The sequence below is a fragment of the Podarcis vaucheri genome (assembly GCF_965113315.1).
Source record: "Podarcis vaucheri genome assembly, chromosome: 3".
Classification (NCBI taxonomy): Eukaryota; Metazoa; Chordata; class Lepidosauria; order Squamata; family Lacertidae; genus Podarcis; species Podarcis vaucheri.
Window position 1 is genome coordinate 128,150,989 of NC_138761.1, and position 23,078 is coordinate 128,174,066.

Consider the following 23,078-nt stretch of genomic DNA (forward strand, 5'->3'; position numbering starts at 1 on the left):
TTGGAAATGTACTGGGAGCCAATATAGGTCTTTCAGGACCAGTGTTATATGGTCTTGGTGGCCACTCCCAGTCACCAGTCTAGCTGCCGCATTCTGGATTAGTTGTAGTTTCCGGGCCACCTTCAAAGGTAGAGCACATTGCAGTAGTCCAAGCGGGAGATAACCAGAGCATGCACCACTCTGGCGAGACAGTCTGAGGGCAGGTAGGGTCTCAGCCTGCATACTAGGTGGAGTTGGTAGACAGCTGCCTTGGACACAGAATTGACCTGCGTCTCCATGGACAGCTGTGAGTCCAAAATGACTCCTAGGCTGCACACCTCCTCCTTCAGGGGCACAGTTACCCCACTCAAGACCAAGGAGTCCCCCAAATCTGCCCGCCCCCTGTCCCCTCAAAACAGTACTTCTGTCTTGTCAGGATTCAACCTCAACCTGTTAGCCTCCAACCGCCTCCAGGCTGGTTCTGATTTAAAAGAGAGGTAGAGCTAGGTATCATGCGCATACTGATGAACATCCAGCCCAAACCCCCAGCAGCTTCATATAGATGTTAAAAAGCATGGGGGAGAGGACGGAACCCGGAGGCACCCCACAAGTGAGAGTCCAGGGGTCCGAACACTGATCCCCCCCATACCACTTTCTGGACACGGCCCAGGAGGGAGGAGCGGAACCACTGTATAACAGTGCCACCAGCTCCTCTAGATGGCCCAGAAGGATGTGATGGTTGATGGTATCAAAGGCCACTGAGAGATCCAGTAGAACTAGGTAATAGCTTTCACCTTTGTTGCTAGCCCACCAGAGATCATCGACCAGCGTGACCAAGGCAGCTTCAGTCCCATGATGAGGCCTGAATCCCAACTGGAAGGGATACAAATGGTCTGCATCCTCCAGGTGTGCTTGGAGTTGTTCACAACGACCCACTCAATCACCTTGCCCAAGAATGGAAGATTTGAGACAGGGCAATAGTTGGCCATATTGGGCGGGTCTCCCATTCCAGCCCTGCTCCCATGGTGGAGTCTACCTCTTTCTGAATCTGAGCAACTTTATCTGCAAAACCTTTGGAAAATCATTGCAGGAGATCTTGGGGTCCTTACCAGACCCCAGTGGCTAAGGTGGTTCCATTAGATTGCGAACCACCTAAAAGAGTCCCCTGCTGCTATTTTCTGCATATGCAATAGAGGTGGTGAAGAATGTCTTCTTCGCCGTCACTATCGCCACTTGGTAGGCTTGATGTTGAGCTCTAACCCATGTCCGGTCCGATTCAGAATGAGTTTTCCGCCATCACTGCTCTAGCTGTCTCAGCGATTGTTTCATCGCCCTCAGCTCTAGGGGAAACCATGGGGCTGTCTGGGCTCCATGCTATCAGAGAGGGCGCTTCGGAGCCAGACTGTTGATAGTCCTGGTTAACTCCACATTCCAGCAGGTCATCAGGGAATCAGCTGAAAGGCCATCAACATGGGTTAGAACATCCCCCACCACTCTCTGGAAACCATTTGGATCCATTAAGTGGCAGGGGCGGACCATCCGAATCAATCCCACCTCCCAGCAGAGGAGAAGGGTCCAGTTGCACCACACTCCTGTGGCAGTGAGGACTGGACCATCGGCTGTGGTGAAGACTTCAGGGCCTTTACCCACTGGCCTACGGGGCGAGGCCCAGGCCCTCACACTTCCAGCTTTAAAGAGACTCCTGCTGCAATGAGGACTGTGGGGTCCAGTGGGTAGGGCTGGACTCACCGGAACAAACTCTTGGGGAAGGGCCTGGGGTGGAGGTAGTGTTCCACTATTGCTTCCCTGCTCCAGGTATCTAATGTGTTTTAAAATGTTCTTAAGCAGTCTGTGACATTTTTAGTTTTTTGCTTTTGCTTTGTTTTTGCTCTGTGGGGGTGGGATAAACGTTTAGTTGGGGCTGGGGATTAGTTTAATTTTAGTATAATTGTAATTTATTTTTATTATTCAAACCAAACCAAATACCTTTATTGGCATCACAGTATAAAACGTTTCAAATCACTGGGATAATTAAAAGGACAAGGGTGAAGCTGTCAAGGGTTATAAGGTATTATTATTATTAGTTTTAGTGGTTTCTTGTATTGTTTGCATTTTGTTCTGAAGGGGAAAGGGTCAGTGCTGCCTTGAAGTGGTCCCCAGCCAACAGAATGGCTGGGGCTGGTTTGATTGAGGGTGGGGGGTGGGGGTGGGATGCACTGGGAAATCCGATCTCAGTGATCACAGGCAGGAGGAGGAGTTACGCTAAGACCAGACCACGTCATTCCCGAGGAGGCAGGTTTAGTCGTTGTTTGAAGGCTATCTCTGCCTCCGGGTCTGATCTTGACTAGAAGGATATGGGAATCAACAAGGGAGACCCACACGACCTTAGGGTGCTGCTGTGCAATGCCAGGTTGATGATTCATAAGATCACTGCCATCCATGACTTGATCGTGGATGGAGGACTTGACCTGACATGTGTAAGAGAGACTTGGTTGGATGAAGCAGACAGGCTGGTTCTTGCCGCTGCTTGTCCACCAGGTTTCTCTTTACGCACAGCAGCCCAGGTCATATGTCCATGGGGGGGCGGAGTTTGCAGTGATTTTTAGGATTTTTAAGGATATGATTTGTTCCTATTTTTTTAATTTTAATTTTTTAAGTAATGTCTATACCGCCCTATACCTGAATGTCTTAGGGCGGTTCACATAACATATCAAATACATGAAATCAAAACAATAACAATAACCCAATAACCCTTCCCCCCCCCCCAAAAAAAAGAGCCAGCATTTTAAAAAGTGTTATAGGATGTAGACCAAGTCAGGCAAAGGCCTGGTTAAAAAGGAACATTTTTGCCTGGCAACTAAAGGTGTATAGTGAAGGTGCCAGGTGAACTGGGGAGAGCATTCCACAGATGGGGAGCTACTGCAGAGAAGGAGGGGGCATACAAAGAAGGGCATCTGAAGATGATCTCAGCGTCCGAGTAGGTTCATGGAGAAAGAGGGGGTCCTTGAGGTATTGCGGTTCTGAGCCGTTTAAGGCCTTATAGGTCAAAACCAGCACTTTGAATTGGGCCTGGAAACTTAATCGGTAGCCAGTTCAGTTGGACCAGGATTGGTGTAATATGCTCAAACCGTCTTGCTCCTGTCCCCCCCCCCCCCGAATATTGTTGTTCTTTACAACTGTCTTATTCTTGTCAGAGAAATGTTGAATGGCATGATCTGTATATCTATATTTCTGTCCTAGGACAAAAATATTAGGATAGAATAGACTAATGTTATGGAGCACAAACTGAATTTAATGCATCTGTGGTGCTAGCAGCCTCTGAATGTGCCATGTGCTGTTAACTGAGTTTGGAGTAAAAACACAAAAACTGTAAACAAGCAGCAAGGTTTTCATGCTTCCTGCCATGATGGTTGCATTTTCTGATCCTTGGGTTGTGTATAGTACCCTTATTGCCTTAGGTATATGGTCTGCCTTTTTTATTACAGTCATACCCTGGGTTACAGACGCTTCAGGTTGCGTTTTTTCTGGTTACGGACCTGCCAAAACCCGGAAGTACCGGAACAGGTTCCTTCCGGGTTTCAAGGGTCATGGATGCGCCAAAGCGTGGAATCGCAACCCGCATGTGCGCTGACGCGCCGCTGCGGCTTGCGAACACTGTGAGTTGCAAACGTGCATCCCGCATGGACCACGTGCGCAACCCAACCTTCCACTGCTCACTCACTAGAATATGCAGCATCTATGCTCTTATCACTCTGTTTGCAAAATTCTTTCTAACAACTGGATGAAACAGAACAGATTATATTGTTTTTGCTTCTTGGGATTCTGAATAGAAGCAACTGTTGAAGACTTAAACTCTGTCAGCATATGTTAGTTGCATTACTGTTTATTGTGTAAGCATTTTAAAAAATATTTTGGAACTTTTAAACTGCTGTAGGCCACTCTCGGCTCTGTTTCTACTATGAAAGGGTGGAATATAAATCCTAATGTTCTGAGCCAAGTGATTAGAACTGCTATACCACTTCTATATAAAGGATGCAGTGGAGTTTTTGAGCATAGAGCAATTCAGGTGATTAATGTCCCTATTTTACTCTTGCCCAATTTCTGTCATTCTCTGCTCTGTTGTAACCTCTCTCCAACCTAGGTGAAGGATAAAATTCGGTAATTCATAGGTTTGCCTCTAGCAACCTTGCTTTCTTTTCCAGTAGATGCTGCTCCTGAAGAGTTAGCCCAGGGGTGGGGGTGGAAATACTAAGAGTTCCCTGCCAAATAGGAGTAATTGGCAAGGAAAATAGTCTTATGCTACTGAACTATAGAACGTATACAAATATATAGACGTTGTTGTATTGTTGTTTTTAAGGGCACTTTCAGACCTGAACAAGGATGGGAAAATGGATCAGCAAGAGTTTTCTATAGCAATGAAACTCATCAAACTAAAGCTACAAGGCCAGCCTTTGCCCGTGATTCTCCCTCCAATGATGAAGCAACCTCCGGCATTCTCTCCCTTGATTTCTGCTCGTTTTGGTAATCATGAATATGAATCAATGTACAGGTGTTTGGAGAAAGACTGCCCCTCTTAAATTATTATTGATAAATAAATAGCTATGTTCAAATCTGTTATCATTAGACCATAGATCATGATGTTAAAGATATGTACGGAAAATATAGCTAAATATTATCATATATTTTTGTCATAAATATGAATAATACTTTTGAGATGATTCTCCTGTGCTCTGATGGGCCTCAGGAATAGTGCAGCTAATTCTATGTGCTGGAAAGGGGTTAGGACCTGCATGTTTCAAAGTGCAACCATGCTTGCCATATGGCACGATCCTTTAAAAAGTAGGGTGAGTTTTGAAAGCAGTTTGTGATATGTTGTTGGCACCTGTCTGTCTCAAGAGACAATGGAGTGTGCCTCGGAGGGTGAAGGCAAGCCACTGGAGAATTGCAGTGCCTGCTGTGGCTGCAGAGACCACAGAGCAACTCATAACTGCTGCCTGCTGCATTGGTCTGCTGTTCTAAGTGGGTTTACAAAAAACAACCCTACTTTTTTAAGGCAAACCTTTCAATGTGCCTAAAGTGGATGCCACTGAACAAATTATTCTCTTCCTCTAATCGTACTGTATATTAGACATCTATTGGTTTAAAGCAAGTACTTGGAGCATATTGCTTGTTCTTTTTTTCTGAAGCCTGTGGCAACTGGGATGTGTTATTAGGGAGAAAATCATGGCTGTATAACTGCTCGAATGAAGCAAACTTATGTGTAAGCATAGACCTCTTATCTAAAACTAGTTTTTGTAGCTCAGGGTTTCCCAAACTTGGGTTTGTAGCTGTTTTTGGACTACAACTCTCATCCTCCCTAGCTCGTAGGACCCATGGTCAGAGATGATGGGAGCTGCAGTCCAAAAACAGCTGGAGACACAAGTTTGGGAAACCCTGGTGTAGATCTCTCTAGTAAAAGTGAGTCATGTCTCCCCAATTCCTGGCTGTTCACAGCTATATGGCTATCACTAACAACTTGGTTTCTCTTCTAGGCATGGGCAGTATGCCAAACCTGTCTATTCCAGCATCTGTTCCTACAATGGCACCTTTAGCTCCAATGTCCTCTTTTGCCTCTGTAACGTCCATCCCCCCCCTGATTATTTCTGCTCCTCTGCTGCCTTCCACCAGCACACCTGCATTGCCAAATGGAACAAGCAGCCTCCTCCAGCCACTACCATACTCTTCAAGTAAGTATCATCATGTCCGACAAGAGGCATACTTCCAGTCTGGACAATCTGAGTTGGATGTTGGCCAATGCCTTGATTCTGAATGCAAAATCTCCTCCTAGCAAATACTAAACTGATGATTTTTCCACCTTAAATTCCTTCTTCTTGCTACGCTAACCACTTTCCACTGGAAATATTGTATGCATGATGCCCCGCCCCAAATATTTTGTTGTTTTAATGAAAGTTTGGATGTTGCTATGGAGAGCAAGATGGAGCTGGTACTCAGCCTTTTCCCTTATACTGTTTTCCTACTCAAGGTCACTAATCCATGGAAGCTATTTCCTTGTTCGTGGGGAAAAGAGGAGGAGATTAGTTTTGAGGGGACAAACGTCAGGAAGGGAGAGGGTTAAGCACCCCCTTACCTCATAAGTCCTCCTGCTCAGCCTCTGAGGCTCACTATTATTAAAGAAGAGCCCTGCCAAATCATGGTAGGAAAGTTACACAACATGGTGCTGCCCATAGAGAATGTATTGAAGAAAATGAAAAAATAGAATTGGGCTATAAATTAGCATAAATTATTAGGGTGTTGTAGTCAGACTAGTTCTCAAAGCTCGTCAAGTTTGTGGCATGGAGTCAATTTTTTTTCTTTTGCTTTTTTCTTTTTCATGTTTTTATTTTTCTTCTTTGTTTGCTCATTTACCCACTTAATTTTTGAGCTTTGTGTTTTGCACTTAGTTTTTTTTAAAAAAGTTTTGTTCTATTTTTATTTATCCATTTTTTTCACTCACATAAGCGCAGTTTAAAATAATTCTTATGATTTACTTAAGGCTTATTTTTAATCTGGGAAATAGAGTGTGCATAGATCTAATAAGTTAATGTCATGGGATGGCCATCAGAACGGGGGGGGGAGGGAGGCAGGGGGATAGAGAGGGCCTCCGGCGCTTCTGAGAATCAGCTCCTCGCCCGGCAGTGGAGAAAGCCCCGCCTCCAGTGGACCAGAGGGGGAGGGGGTAGCTGGGTGAAGGGAGGGCTGGAAGATGCTACAGAGAGCCCAAGTGCCTCACCTAGCCCGGCTGGCCAGGAGGCACACACGCCGCTTCCGTCACCCTGCTTGCGCAGAGGGGTGAAACGTATGGAGGGGAGGTGGAGATTTGGGGTGTGTAAATTCTTATGCTGGGGGAGAAACCGGAAGGGGGCACTACCGGAATCTGCAAGCGACTAAGACGGACATGAACTTTGGGGCTCTGCACTGTAAATAGTTTGCACCAATAAAACCTGTAAAAGACAGGTCGGAGTCCTGCCTGGTTACTCACGAGCAACCACCACCAGCACCTGACAGTTAAGCTTAGTGTTTGTGTAATTTCTGAATTTGTTAGAAATTCTAGGAGTTATATTGTATATTTTAATACAGGGGAGAAATTGAATTTTGGTTTATACAGTCAATTAAACGGATGAATGGAAGAATGTTCATAAAGGGGTCAAAACTGATAATCCAAGAAGCAAAAGCTAATTTTGACATATTTGAGCTCAGTTGGTAGAGCATGAGACTCTTAATTTCAGAGTCATGAGTTCAAGCTCCACCTTGAGCAAAGATTCCTGCTTTGTACGGGGTTGGACTAGATGACCCTTGTGGTCCTTTCCAACTCTACAATTCTATTATTCTGTGATTGCAGGCTGACATAGCTTATCTACAAGAGACCCATTTAATTGAACAGGATAAATAATTATTATCGGAAGACTGGGTGGGGTGGGTTTTTCTTGCCGGAAATGCAACCAGTGCAGAAGGGGTCACCACTTTGGTCAGAAATGGATTTCCAAATGATGTACTTATGAAAACAAGCTTAAAAATAAAAGACAGAACCGTTTGAAAAATGAGTTGAAAGAGTTATGGGCACAAATGTTTAATAATATGCTGGAAGGATAATACCATGGCCCCTTTGAACAATGCATCGAAGATAGGTCTGCACTTGTAAGATAGAAACAAATTGGGTATGGATAAGTATAATGATATTTGGAATGTGTTTATAAAAAGCATATTGACTTTTTAATAAGTCTATACTCGTTAGAATAATTGTAATACTTTTATACATTTTTATATTATACTTACAAGTAATTTTCTCTCATTTTGTTTTTTGTTTTTGGTTCATGTTCACTTTTCCTCACTTTTTTTACTTTATTTCTCTACTGAAAATTTTCATCCAAATAGTAATAATTTTTAAAGTTTTTGGTATGGAGTCAGGTTGGTGCCCAAGTGATCCATGGAGATACTTCTGCCTTGCATTGTGGACTATGTGCTTTTCTCTTGTTTCAGCTTTGCCTCACTTTGGTTCATACAGTCCCATGATGGGTGGATTTGGTGGTGCCAACATCCAGAAGACACAGTCCCTGATAGATCTTGGCTCTAGTAGGTAGGGATCTTCAGGCAGATTTATGTCTCAATAGCAAGTTTCTGTTTTTTTCAAGATCTCTTTGGGTGGTCTTTGCAATCTATCTTGTTCCCCACAAAAGTGAGTACTTGGAAAGACAAAAGTCATTTATTCACATAAACTGTTGCTGCACAAAAACATAGGAACAATGTTCCAGTTTGAACATATATTTATATAATACCAGATTTCTTGCAAATGTGATCTTCTTTTCATATTGCAGTTCAAATTCTTCTTCTACTACCTCACTAACTGGGAATTCACCAAAGATTGGATTTTCAGACTGGGCAGTTCCTCAGGCTTCCAGATTAAAATACAGGCAGAAGTTTAATAGCCTTGATAAAGGGATGAGTGGATACCTGTCAGGTTAGTATTACAGTATTATATTTAAGCTTGCAAAGGTAAAGATTAATGAGTGATTCATGAGTTAATTGACAAAAAGATTTCCTCCTGTTCATAATGCAGTTTGTTCTAAGGGGGATTTCTTTGCAGGTGGTGTAAACAAAATCTGCCCTTATTCCCTTATGGGGTACACAAGAGCCCTTATATAGTCCTTTGTAGGTTCTCCATCAGTAGTAGAAAATAACAGAGGCCAACCAGAGAAAATTGAGAAGCAAAGCAGCTAGTAAGCCTGATCTTTATTAAAGCTGTTGCAACATGGTGCTCCCCTCACACGCAGGAAAGGAGGAGGACCCAGAACCAAGGTGTGCCTGTCCTTATATAGACTTTTAAAATTGCTCACCCTCAAACTCCAGACCACCCCCAGAAACATCATACATACATCATAGAAGGGGTGTAGCCCAGGACCACCACCCCAATATGTCCAATGTGGCGAGCAGCAAATCTGTAATATGACACGGCTGCATTAGAATCATAGAATCATAGAGTTGGAAGAGACCACAAGGGCCATCGAGTCCAACCCCCTGCCAAGCAGGAAACACCATCAGAGCACTCCTGACATATGGTTGTCAAGCCTCTGCTTAAAGACCTCCAAAGTAGGAGACTCCACCACACTCCTTGGCAGCAAATTCCACCGTCGAACAGCTCTTACTGTCAGGAAGTTCTTCCTAATGTTTAGGTGGAATCTTCTTTCTTGTAGTTTGGCTCCATTGCTCCGTGTCCGCTTCTCTGGAGCAGCAGAAAACAACCTTTCTCCCTCCTCTATGTGACATCCTTTTATATATTTGAACATGGCTATCATATCACCCCTTAACCTCCTCTTCTCCAGGCTAAACATGCCCAGCTCCCTTAGCCGTTCCTCATAAGGCATCGTTTCCAGGCCTTTGACCATTTTGGTTGCCCTCCTCTGGACACGTTCCAGTTTGTCAGTGTCCTTCTTGAATTGTGGTGCCCAGAACTGGACACAGTACTCCAGGTGTGGTCTGACCAGAGCAGAATACAGTGGCACTATTACTTCCCTTGATCTAGATGCTATACTCCTATTGATGCAGCCCAGAATTGCATTGGCTTTTTTAGCTGCCGCGTCACACTGTTGGCTCATGTCAAGTTTGTGGTCAACCAAGACTCCTAGATCCTTTTCACATGTACTGCTCTCAAGCCAGGTGTCACCCATCTTGTATTTGTGCCTTTCATTTTTTTTGCCCAAGTGCAATACTTTACATTTCTCCCTGTTAAAATTCATCTTGTTTATTTTTGCCCAGTTCTCTAATCTGTCAAGGTCATTTTGAAGTGTGATCCTGTCCTCTGGGGTGTTAGCCACCCCTCCCAGTTTGGTGTCATCTGCAAATTTGATCAGGATGCCCTTGAGTCCATCATCCAAGTCGTTGATAAAGATGTTGAATAAGACCGGGCCCAAGACAGAACCCTGTGGCACCCCACTAGTCACTCTTCTCCAGGATGAAGAGGAACCATTGATGAGCACCCTTTGGGTTCGGTCAGTCAGCCAGTTACAAATCCACTGAGTGGTAGCATAGTCAAGGCCGCATTTTACCAGCTTCTTTACAAGAATATCATGGGGCACCTTGTCAAATGCCTTGCTGAAATCAAGGTAGGCTACATCCACTGCGTTCCCTTCATCTACCAGGCTTGTAATTCTGTCAAAAAACGAGATCAGGTTAGTCTGACATGACTTATTTTTCAGAAATCCATGCTGACTATTGGTGATCACAGCATTCCTTTGTAGGTGCTCACAGACTGTTTGCTTAATGATCTGCTCCAGAATCTTCCCTGCTATTGATGTCAGACTGACTGGGCGGTAATTATTTGGGTCCTCTCTTTTCCCCTTTTTGAAAATAGGGACAACATTTGCCCTCCTCCAGTCTGCCGGGACTTCGCCTGTTCTCCAGGAATTCTCAAAGATGACTGCCAGTGGTTCTGAGATCACATCTGCCAGTTCTTTTAATACTCTTGGATGCAGTTCATCTGGCCCTGGAGACTTGAATACATCTAAACTTGCCAAATATTCTTGTACTATCTCCTTAGTTATTCTGGGCTGTGTTTCCTTTGCTGAATCATTTGCTCCAAATTCTTCAGGTCGGGCATTGTTTTCTTTATCGGAGAAGACTGAGGCAAAGAAGGCATTGAGTAGTTCAGCCCTTTCTGTGTCCCCTGTTTGCATTTCACCATCTTCTCCTCTGAGTGACCCCATTGTTTCTTTGTTCTTCCTTTTGCTACGAACATACCCATAAAATACATCATACCTACATCACATGGGGCGGTCTAAAACAGAATCCTGAGTGTGTTGTTTATCTCCTGGCTGGCAAGTTACCTGATTGCATTATCTGGGTTTTGGCTACTCTTTAGTTCTTTTTTTTTTTTTTTATTCAGGATTTTCTTGTTTTACAGGAGTGTAGTGCCTCGTATTTTTTTTTTCCCATGTAACATTTTTACAAATCCATTTCATTTGTTGAGGCATTAGGGGGAGAAGAAAAGAAAAAAGAAAAAAGAGAGGGGATGGAGGGAGGGAGGATGGATAGGGGTGGGGTCGGGTGGCGGTGTTTCTATTATGTTTAATGTATGTAGAGTTTGGTGTCAGCGTTGCTTGTGTTGTTCACTTGTGTTCCTTTGGTGGTGAGAGAGGTTGGGGTTGGCCTAGGGTGTGATTGTTTGCTTGCGATTGGCTGTGGTGATCTTTGTTTTTGTGTGTGGGTGAGGTGGGTGGGTGTTTTGGATCAGGTTAGCCATATTGATTTGTATGCTGTTGGTGGATTATTGTCACTGTCCTGTTGGGCTGTGTATGTGATAAAGGGGAGCCATACCGGGGTGAAGGCGTCTTCTTCTGTTTGTCCCCGTGTCAGTTTCAGTTTGTTAGTTAATTTTTCTAGTAGGGCTGTTTCCCATACTATTTGGTACCGGTAAAGGTAAAGGTACCCCTGCCCGAACGGGCCAGTCTTGACAGACTCTGGGGTTTGTGCGCCCATCTCACATCTATTGGCCGGGGGCCAGCGCTGTCCGAAGACACTTCCGGGTCACGTGGCCAGCGTGACAACGCTGCTCTGGCGAGCCAGAGCCGCACACGGAACGCCGTTTACCTTCCCGCTGGTAAGCGGTACCTATTTATCTACTTGCCCCCGGGGGTGCTTTCGAACTGCTAGGTGGGCAGGCGCTGGGACCGAACAGCGGGAGCGCACCCCGCCGCGGGGATTCGAACCGCCGACCTCTCGATCGGCAAGCCCTAGGCGCTGAGGCTTTAGCCCACAGCGCCACCCGCGTCCCATTTGGTACCATTGGTCCATGCTTACTCCTGACAGGTCTCTCCAGTGTCTGGTTATGGTGTTTCTGGCTGCTGAAAGTAGGTGGGTTATGAGTTCTTTGTGGTGTAAATGGGCATTGTTGTCTTGGAAGATGTTAAGTAGGGCCAATTCTGGGGTGATGTCTATTACTTGCTTGGTTATTTTACATATTTCTTGTATGGTTGTTGTCCAGAATACTTGGATTTTGGGACACTCCCACCACATGTGGAGGTACGTGCCTGTGGAGGTGCACCCTCTCCAGCATTTTGGTGAGGTTCCTGGGTGTATTAGCGCTAGTTTCCTTGGTGTTAGGTACCACCTGTAGGTGAGTTTCAGTGTGAGTTCTTTAATTTTCGTTGATATGGATTTAAAGGGGGGTTTAGACCACATTCTGGTCCACTGAGTGGGGTTAATCTCATAGCCTATGTCATTCTCCCATTGTTTTTTGATTGCGTCTAGGGGATTTGCGGGATTTTGGAGTAGTATTTTGTATATTGCGGATACCGTCCCTTTACCGTTTCCCTTTGTTGTTAGGAGGAGGTTTTCGAAGGTTGTCAGGGGCCTAGTTGCTGCTGATTTTACTGTTGGGTTGTTTAAGAGGGCATGTAGTTGGTGTTTTGTTAACCAGGGCATTTGGGTGTCTTCTAGTTTGTCTTGTATTTCTTGTGTTGACAAGGGTTTGTTATTTTTATAAAAGTCTATTAGGCGATATAAGCCTTTGGTTCGCCAGGTTTTTATCTTGAGGTTTTGTGCTGCATGGTGGAATAATGGGTGGTACGCCAGGGGGATTAGTGGGGATGGGGTTGGGGATAGTTTGCCTATTTGTGTTTTCCATGCTTTGAGCATGGTCTGTGTGTACCTGTTAAGTGTTGTGGGAATTTTCTTTAGTTTGTTTGGGAGGAGTGGGTATGCTGTGGTGCAGGTGTTTTCAATTGTGTCCCTCTCTAGGTGTACCCATTGTTTTGTCTCATCTTCTAGTATATATGGGATTATATGGCGTATTTGGTTGGCATTGTAGTATGTTTCTATGTTGGGGATTCCCCATCCTCCTTCTGAGGTGGGGAGGTGCAGATATTTGGGGTTTATTCTTGGTTTTTTATGTGAGAAGATGAAAGAGTGTAGTTTTCTCTGCCAACTGCGAAGTTGGGTTGAAGGGATCCAGATTGGGAGGGTTTGGAATAGGTAGGTTAGTTTTGGGAGTGTGATCATTTTGATCAGGGCTATTTTGTCTGAGAGAGTGAAGTTCATGTTGTTCCATCTCTTTAGGTCTTTGTTAATTTGTCGCCACAGGGGCTTGTAGTTGTGGAGGTACAATTTATTGAGGTTTCTGGTTATTTGTACCCCTAGGTATCTGAACTTGGTGTGGCAAAGTTTTATTTTGGTGACCTTCGTGAGTTCTTTTTGGGTGTGCGGAGGGGTGTTGAAGCACATAGCTTCTGAGGTTTTGGCTACTCTTATGTTATTATACTCCTGCCAACCTAGCAGTTCGAAAGCACGTCAAAGTGCAAGTAAATAAATAGGTACCGTCGGGAAGGTAAACTGCATTTCCATGCGCTGCTCTGGTTCGCCAGAAGCAGCTTAGTCATGCAGGCCACATGACCCGGAAGCTGTACGCCGGCTCCCTCAGCCAATAAAGCGAGATGAGCGCTGCAACCCCAGAGTTGTCCACGACTGGACCTAATGGTCAGGGGTACCTTTACCTTTATGTTATTATAACTACTTACCATATTTTTTGGTCTAAGTAAGGGGAAATGTGTGTGCGTCTTAGGGAGCAAATGCAGGCTGCGAAGCTATCAGAGAAGCCAGAACAGCAAGAGGGATTGCTGCTTTCACTTCACAGCGATCCCTCTTGCTGTTCTGGCTTCTGAGATTCAGAATATTTTTTTTCTTGTTTTCCTCCTCCAAAAACTAGGTGCGTCTTATAGAGCGAAAAATACGGTAATTCCTGAATCCAGGTCACATGCTCACCCTATTCACACCTTGAATGTGCCCTAAAGGCAGGATTTGTGAGCACAGAGACCATGAGGAGGCTTTTTCATTTCCTTCCTCCTTGCAGAGAAACATTTGGTCAGTTTGGGAGAGTCAAAATGGTTTTAAGGACTGTCTTCCTATACTGTTTCAGACATGTGGTTTATGTATTTATGTACATGTTTGCCTTGTACATTTAATTTATATATTTGAGACCTTAAATTATTATAATACAGACTAAGACTTTTCAAATTATATTTCGAGTAAAACCAAAGAAGGGCCTATCCACATTTCCCTTTGTCCTGTGATTTATTCCATTTGGTCTGTGGCTTGTAGGCACGGGTCTGAGAGGTTTCTCTTTTGTTCCATCACTTTCCCTGGGAAACCCTGCTGTTCACGGCTGAATCAGAGCATTTGTTCCAATCCAGACATTTGTTCCAATCCAGCAGTAGTAAGCAAGTTTTCATCTGGGAAAGTGCAGAACAAAAGAAAAACCTCTCAGACCCATGTCTAGAAATCATAGTCCAAACAGAATAAATCACAGGACAAAGAAAAGCGTGGATGAGCCCTGGCCTGTAGATGGTAAAAAATATCAATGGTTCTTGAGTGCAATTAGATTTATATATTAACATACTTGACTTCTATATTAACATACTTTTCATCTTTGATTTACTCAGGGTTTCAGGCAAAAAATATTCTTCTGCAATCAAACCTTTCCCAGACGCAGTTAGCTACTATTTGGTAAGTCCACACATAAAGACTTTGATGTTTTGTGCTGCTCAATGTTAATAAGCATAGAGTAATTTTTAAAGAAATGTAATAGTCTACATTGCATATTTAATACTATACTCTTTTTATTTTATGCTTATTCTTGAAGTGCAGAATTCTGGTGTTGAGATTATATCTGTTTAATTTCTTTTTTTAAAAATTATCTTTAATTAAAAGTGGTGGCAGCGGCTCTACCAGTGAAAGGTCGTGGTGGCGTGGGGACTCTGAAAGGCTGCATGAGCTTCCTGCAGCCAATCAGAAGCCACAGAAGTGTTGCCGCCCGCTCAGTCAGTCCCCGGAAGGTGAGGCGTCCGCGGCTTCTTTCCAAGGAAATGCCTCACCGCCTCAGGTTTACCTCAGCGCGCGGTGACTGACTGAGTGGCTGGCAGGGTCCGCAGGCGGGATTTACGAGTCTAGTGGGCCAGATCTGGCCCGCGTACCGTGGTTTGAAGACCCCTGTCCTACTCCTTCACACCACGTGCCTCTGGGAGAATTAAAACGGGTGTTTAATTCTCCAGTTAAAATCAGCTGGACTCCAAATTAATATCCTTCAATGCATTAAACATCAAAACATTAACAATGTATGGGTTTAGAACAAGGATGGGGCTAGACTTGACCACAGGATGCTCTCACTGCTCACCTGACATCAAGAATTGGGGCATGTAGACCTTCTCACAGTTGTCAGTGCACCACACAGGACTTGCGAACACCCTTGCACAGTGCTTTGGAGTACCATAGAGTCCCATCTTTACAGAGTGCTGCATAGGGGCCTTTGCAAAGCCCTTCAAGGATCAGCTGCACCAAGGAGTCCCACGTGGGGCACAACCAATCACACAGAACTTGGAACTGTGCCTGTCCCCTGACTTTGAGCTCCACTCAGCTGCACAGACAGTCCCAGTGGGCTTCCTCTCTCTCTCAGTCAGCTGCTTGGCAGTTCAGAGTTGGGAGCCCATTTCAAGACTCTTTGTTGGAGCCTCAGCTTTCCCCTCACCCAGTGTCACATGTGAATTCGAGTATGGGGCAAGTGAGCATGATTTGGGGGGAAACTGCCATGCAGGCCCAGTTATGTTTCAAATGTGCTTTTGTGGGTATTTGCTTTTTCAGAATTGTTTGCGTTAGTAAGAGGTATCTTGAAGATATTGTACTAGAATGTTGCATTGGAACAATGAGATTGCTGTTTCATATTTCCTCTGTTCTTCTAATGCAATTGTTCTGTCTTCCTAGGTCACTTGCTGACGTTGATGGCAATGGCCAGCTGAAAGCAGAGGAGTTCATACTAGCCATGCACCTGACTGATATGGCCAAAGCTGGGCAGCCTCTCCCACTAACTCTGCCTCCGGAGTTAGTGCCACCTTCTATGAGGTGCATAACACAAGATGGTATGTTATTAAAATTGTATAATAAATGGAAAAGATGCCCTTTTTAAAAAATCCCTGTTTCTTCTCTCTAGAAGTGGAAAATGTGCTGAAAATACTGATTGTGTTCTGCCAACATACCAGAAAATAATGCAGGAAGAAGAACCTCCCCAAAAACTTCCAGGTAACAATGGGGTTCTTTTTTATGTTAAGAGTGCAAAGTTGACTTTAAAAAGGCATTAAAGGTAAAGGTAAAGGTACCCCTGCCCGAACGGGCCAGTCTTGACAGACTCTGGGGTTTGTGCGCCCATCTCACATTTATTGGCCGGGGGCCAGCGCTGTCCGGGGACACTTCCGGGTCACGTGGCCAGCGTGACATCGCTGCTCTGGCGAGCCAGAGCCGCACACGGAACGCCGTTTACCTTCCCGCTGGTAAGCGGTACCTATTTATCTACTTGCACCCGGGGGTGCTTTCGAACTGCTAGGTGGGCAGGCGCTGGGACCGAACAGCGGGAGCGCACCCCGCCGCGGGGATTCGAACCGCCGACCTTTCGATCGGCAAGCCCTAGGCGTTGAGGCTTTAGCCCACAGCGCCACCCGCGTCCCTAAAAAAGGCATTAGAACTGAAAGAAACACTGTTTTATCCCATATTCCAGATATTATGTGTGCCTGACATCAATTTGCTTGATAGAAGCTATTTGAGCACTTAATAACAATTGTAGGACTCAAGTATACATTGTTTACAGTAGCAGTGGTACATTGTCAGTACCGAAAAGCAGCAGTACATTGGGCTATGTGGAGTCAGAGTGGTTGGACTGTGGCAGTGTTTCTATGACTTGATCCCCCAGCTGTTGTTGGACTGCAACGCTCATCATCCCTGGCTGACAAGACCAATGGTCAGGGATTATGGGGACTCAAGTTTGAGAAACATGGGACTATGAAAGCAGCAGGCAAGGTGAAGAAACCCAAAACTACGTTTATTTACTTAATTTCCTTTTTGAATCACTTCAGTATCAAAGCCCTGTGCATATAACAAATGCTTTTCCATTTGTCAGTGATCTTACTTGAGTGTTATCTACCTCCATGTTTCATACTACAGTGGTAACCTCGGGTTACATACGCCTCAGGCTACATACGCTTCAGGTTACAGACTCCGCTAACCCAGAAATAGTACCTCAGGTTAAGAACTTTGCTTCAGAATGAGAACAGAAATTGCACCGCGGCAGCGCAGCAGCAGGAGGAGGCCCCATTAGCTAAAGTGGTGCTTCAGGTTAAGAACAGTTTCAGGTTAAGAATGGACATCTGGAACGAATAAAGTACTTAACCCGAGGTACCACTGTACTGTCTTTGTTTTAAAAATGAACCTGCATTAGATCAATTTTTGCACTCTGATGCCATTTACTATTCTTTAATCTAGTTACATTTGAGGACAAGAGGAAAGCAAACTATGAGAGAGGCAACATGGAGCTGGAGAAACGCCGCCAGGTGTTGTTGGAACAGCAGCAGAGAGAGGCGGAGCGTAAGGCTCAGAGGGAAAGAGAAGAAAAGGAGCGAAGAGAGAGGGAACGGCAGGAGCAGGAGCGAAAGAAACAACTTGAACTGGAAAGGCACATGGAAAGACAGCGGGAGATGGAGAAACGGAAGGAGGAAGAAAGAAAGAAAGAAATTGAAAGGCGGGAGGTTGTTCTGCTAATTGCTATTTTTAATCTGCAGAGGAATATCTTTTCCGTTTATTGCTGTTTAGTGATCTTCACTTAAGCATTCTTTTGCCACCGTGTTGAAACCCACTTGTCCCTAGAGATGACACCAAACCCAAGAGCCCCAGCTGTGTCTGGGGGCAGCCAAAGCTCAGCCTCAAGCAGCCAGTTCTCCATTGAAGTGTTCCAGGCAGTCAGCACAAATAGCTGGGCTGCCTTCAGGGCATTGCCTAAGCACCTCCAGAAAGTGCCTGCCAGGTGTCTGTCACACAGAATTGCAATGTTGTGCATGCGCTAGCAACCCTGTCCAGGTAGGCAGTCCCAAGTCCAGCAGTGACCTCGACAGGAAGTCCGAGGCTGTAGTGTCACCAGCTAAGGGGCGAGGCTGAGTTCCTCATGCTGAGACGGATGCTGGTAATCGGGGAGCCCCTGAATGTGAGGCTGCAGCAGAACCAGGACCCTCATGGCATGGGCCCCTTCCCCTGGGCTTGGAGAAGCGAGGGCCTCCTGTATGGCATTGCCAGTGCAGTAGCACCAAGTGGGCGGCTATGGAAAGGTAGGATAAATGTTTGTCTTCAGACCAGAGGCTCCCCCTTTAAAGAAGTTGAAATGCACATTCTCCATAATTCATTGCCCTTTAGCACTTTTGAAAGAACTGAACATTTAGGGGTTATTTTACCTGCAGGCAGCAAAGCAGGAGCTTGAGCGCCAACGGCGTCTGGAGTGGGAGAGGATTCGGCGTCAGGATCTTCTTAATCAGCGTAATCGAGAACAAGAAGAAATTGTCAAACTGGCCTCTAAGAAGAAGAGCCTCAGTCTTGAGCTGGATGCCTTGGTGAGTCACAGCACAGCAAAGGACGTAGGGAACTCCACTGGCAGGAGTAGGGAACACAGCTCCTGCAGATGCTCTTGGACTGGCAGCTCCAGCCAACCTGGGGGGGGGGGGTCAGGTGGGATGGGCATTCCAAGCCAGCAGCACCTGGGGGACATCCCCCGGGCTCACCCAAACAACAACACATTGTCTTTTCAAACATCTTTCTGTATTCTGGTAGGTGGCCGTGTTGGTCTGACGCAGTCAAAATAAGACATTTAAAAATTGTCCAGTAGCCCCTTAGAGACCAACTAAGTTTGTTCTGGTTATAAGCTTTCATGTGCATGCATACTTCTTCAGTGGCTATTGACCCTGAGAGTATCTCCCAGCTTGTATAATATTTTATCTTTAAAATTCTTGTTAATTGGTTTTGACTAACTTTTTGTTTTAGGGGTAGTGATTAGCTGATACTCTGTATATTAGAGGCATGTTTTTATGTTCTCGAATCAGATGTTTGATTTTAGATTATTTTCATTACAGGATGGCAAACACCAGCAGATCTCTGGGAGATTGCAAGATGTTATAAAAAGAAAACAAGTTCAAAAAAATGATCTGGATGTTCTGGAAAAGAGATGTGATTTGGAAATTTTTGAAGTCAAGCAGCTACAACAACAGCTTCAAGTATGAAATCTCACTTTAAGTTTCAACTTGTTGCCTTGTGTGTTCCAGAGAATGAAGGACATGAATGAATTGGAGGGGGGTATTTCTAATACATCTGTGTTAAGATGTAGCTACAAAATAATAACAGTTTTTGCTTCTGTTCAAACAGTTCTCCTCCAATAGCTAGATTTCTCAAAATAATACAATTAAACTTTGTTTTTTAACGCTACAAATGACCTAACAAGGATAAAGGCTATTGATGGTTAAATTATCAGGTTTTTCTAGTTTTTACAAGGTACAGCTTACAGAGTCTTAAATGCATGTAGCATGTAACAATATTTGTTATGCCAATATGCTTCAAAGTTAAGAAAAACCTGTCAAGTCCTAAATCCTTCTTTATTCTTGGACGTGTCTTTTATATAAGCTGGTTTGTCCATTTCTCTTGTGGGGTCATAAAATACTATCTATAAATAATTTTCAGCTGAGAGTTCTTTACAATATCAAAATTTTATCTAAAGTGTGGAGAATCTGTGTCACTCTTACTTGAACTGATAGGTCTCCATATTGACCGTAGTACAATATCAGGATGTACCGTGGATTCCCATGGAGAAATACCAGAATCAAGCTTAAAGTTGCACTTGTCCCAAGTGTCTCTAACTTCCTGTAGAATTACTATTATTGGGTGAAATCCAGTTAAGTCATACTCAACATAAATCTGGTGAAATCAAAGGGCAATTGATTTCAGGAGATGTCCCATGAATATATACCTTATATATTTCTAAGAAGGTAGGGCTGTAATGCATTAAGTTATTAAATATGTAAAGAAAGTATACTGATGATAACTTTCTAAAATTTTATCCCCGACTCTGCAGGAATATCAGAATAAGCTGATCCTCCTCATTCCTGAAAAACAGCAGTTAAGTGAGAGAATGAATCATATGCAGATGGGCAATTCTCCTAGTAAGTATATTCAGCATTATTTATCTTTATCCTTCTCAGTCATTCTTTATTTTTAATTACCAAAACAGTGATGGGAAGGAAGGAGAAAATGAAGGTGAGGGATTGAAAAGGACAGTTTGAGCCTGAATCTAGAAGGGGACCCTTGGAACATGGGATGCTCAGAAATTCAAATACATAGAACTGATAGATGGTGATGTACTTCTATTTCCTTTTTGTTAAAAAAAAGTCCATCTGATTTGCCCCTGAGGACCACTGCTGGATCAAAACATGCCTGGCTGTGGAAGATATCTGCCTAGTGCAAACTGCATCTCCTCCTCCTCTGGAGGAATTATAGGTGTTGAACCATCTGCTGGTGATGCTCAAGCATGGAATTCCCTATGTCAAGCAGGGGGTGAACTAGATGGCAAACTAGGCATGCTCCAACTCTTAACAGTTCAGGGTAAGATTAAGCCATCAGCTGAAATCTCTTTCCCACCATGGATTTATTGAGTATCTGGACAAACTTTCAGACTCAGTTCTCTGACTTCAAGAGGTACCAAATTCTTAACGAGCTGATGAGATTGTGGCAGGGGTAAATGTAAAGCAGGTTGTTAAATTTACAAGGGCCATATAAGTGAAGGGGAAAAAATAACCAAAATGTTCTTAAGATGAAACATTGGATTTTGGCTTTCATCGACAGAAACAGACCTTAATTCACTACAGAAGAAGTCCTCAGAAAAGGAAAAATTATGCCAAAGACTTAGAGAACAACTAGATGCCCTAGAAAAAGAAACGGCTACCAAGCTTTCTGAAATGGATGCTTTTGATGATCAACTTAAGGTACAATCTTGCCTCCTATTTGTGAATCAGAGTAATAATTTGTTGTATTCCCTCCCTCCCTCCTATGAAAAAAATTCTTCCTTCTGATTTTTCTTCTGTTTCTCAAGCTTAGTTTAGTATTTCAGCCGATAAAGGCCAATGAAGGGTTGCGTGCCTTTTCTGTCCTTTCCATTCATACTGTTTAGATGTTCACAGATTGGTCTCTTATTTGACATTTATAATGCATGTGTCAGCATTTTGCAATACAGGGCCTCATGGTCATAAATTGGTATGGGTGCCATTTTGAATGTTGTAAACTGAATTAATTTACTTGTCATTGAATACGGCCATCCCAAAGTGGGTAACAATTAAATAAGATTATAATAAAAATATACAGGGGAAAATATAACACTGTGCAAAAATTACAGAATTTATAAATTTTTTGGATAGCCTATTCAGAACAAAACGGTGGGATATGCAAATTAATAATTTAAGATCTTTTTCTCTCTGGTTTTAATAAAAGCTAACCACAGGACATAGTTAGGAAGGCCATCAATTATGCTCGACCTCTTCACCATCTAAGCAACGACCAAGCCAGTTCTTATGCAGCGTAACTCTTTTTGGCTGCTGCATTATGGCACTGGTGTAAACAGATAGATCTTTATTCTCTGAGTGCCATTCCTTATATAGCCAAATCGCCTTCATCACATATAAGAGGGAGTTGGCAAAAGGCTTCGGGGAGATCCCAACTTTTGCTGAAAAACCTCAGAGGTGGAGAGAACCCAACAGCCCAGTGGAAATGAAAAACCGTAGGGACGTGGAGTATGTAGTGGAGTAAATGGGAAAAAACCATGAAACAAGAGCACTCTACTTTTCCAACACTTTGTTTCGGGTTGCACTTAAAAACAATTAATAGTAGTGTGACAAGTTCTATCTAAAGGAGACATAACTGATGAAAGGTTAGTGGTGGAATTTGATTTTTTTTCATTTATTTAAAAATTATATTCCATTTGCTTACACTAAAGCAGTTTAAATGGTGTATGGGAAATATTAAAATTCTCACTAAAACAGTTAAAACATTTTAAAATAATTAGAAAGTAAAAAAAGATTAAAACACATCAGTAACTGTGTCTGGGTAGAATTGATATACTCTTCAAGAAAATAATTTTGAGATAGCATGATTAATACCTAACATGCTAATTGAGAGTAATTTAAATTGACCAGTTACAGCACCCTAAGTTCCCTATATATATAAAAATTGCAGTGCAAAGTGTAACAGCTTTTTATCTGCCTTATCTTACAGTATGAGACTATGGATGCTTCTGTTCTTCAGTGCCTTTTGTGTCTGCTAAGCTGTCTCAACAACCTCTTCCTCTTACTTAAGGTTACTTTCTAATCTTTGGCTTTTTTTGCTTATAATAATTTCATAGTTTTTTATTTTTTTAATTGCATTTAAATCCCTTAACTCAAAATCCAGTCTATTCAGTATCAGTGCAGTACAGCACAGTTTGTTTTTTTCCTTCGCATTTCTGTTTGCTTTCAAATCTTGTCTGCTCAACGAATGCTTGAATTAGGTACAAATCAAAGCATTAATATGAAGCTTGCTAGCCTACTAACTACTACCAGATACTTAATCTGATTGTCATTGTTTTTTATGTGAGATTTAGTTGCACACAGCTTTTCCTTCATTATTTAAATCTTACTAGCTCTTCTGAAATGGAATCAGTTCTAGTGCTTCAGATTGATGAATGAAAGGTCTGAAATTGTCACGTTACTATCACATCTGAACATTTTCCTCTCTTAGTAAAGTGAGTATCTCATGTCTGAATACCAAAATGGATCCTTAGAGAAGTTGAGAGCACACAGATTCACCTCCTGCTCTAAGGTCACCCACCTCCTTCACCTAAATGTCCCTGTCTGTTTTGTTCAGCTCTTGCCTCCACAGCCTCTTAAATCTCCCCCTGCTCAGTCTAATGGAGTGAAATATAAATTATAAGAGAAGATTGGGGAGACTTGTGTCTCCTTACACACCATTTGTTGCACAATATTCCTCTGCTCAGTATCTAGTAGTTGTCTCCCCTGACCCCCCAAGCCCATTTCAATGCAGCTCACACAGTTTAGGAGAGCGCCACCTCTGGAGAGGCTTTTCGTGGCACACAAGCATCAGCTAGAACCCCTCTTCTAATTTCTTCCATAATATCTTGCTTCCTCCAGTAGCTAAAAGAAAGTTGTGTTGGAAATGTAAACTTCAGAAGTATTCTA

At 43.5% G+C, this 23,078-nt stretch overlaps 1 protein-coding gene across 6 annotated transcripts in view; it reads left to right on the top strand.

Moving 5' to 3' along the window:
• ITSN2 (intersectin 2) overlaps nt 1-23,078 on the top strand; it is an 87,667-nt gene that overhangs the window by 19,944 nt on the left and 44,645 nt on the right. For 5 of the 6 annotated variants that reach the window (XM_082215728.1, XM_082215724.1, XM_082215729.1 and 2 more), the window contains exons 5-17: nt 4,337-4,500; nt 5,511-5,705; nt 7,996-8,092; nt 8,331-8,473; nt 14,445-14,508; nt 15,760-15,897; nt 15,986-16,074; nt 17,308-17,570; nt 18,273-18,422; nt 18,939-19,079; nt 19,931-20,018; nt 20,698-20,837; nt 22,120-22,200. In XM_082215728.1, coding sequence (XP_082071854.1) covers nt 4,337-4,500; nt 5,511-5,705; nt 7,996-8,092; nt 8,331-8,473; nt 14,445-14,508; nt 15,760-15,897; nt 15,986-16,074; nt 17,308-17,570; nt 18,273-18,422; nt 18,939-19,079; nt 19,931-20,018; nt 20,698-20,837; nt 22,120-22,200 — 1,753 coding nt within the window. The remainder of the gene's footprint in view (nt 1-4,336; nt 4,501-5,510; nt 5,706-7,995; nt 8,093-8,330; nt 8,474-14,444; nt 14,509-15,759; nt 15,898-15,985; nt 16,075-17,307; nt 17,571-18,272; nt 18,423-18,938; nt 19,080-19,930; nt 20,019-20,697; nt 20,838-22,119; nt 22,201-23,078) is intronic. The other variant, XM_082215727.1, reaches the window with a different exon arrangement.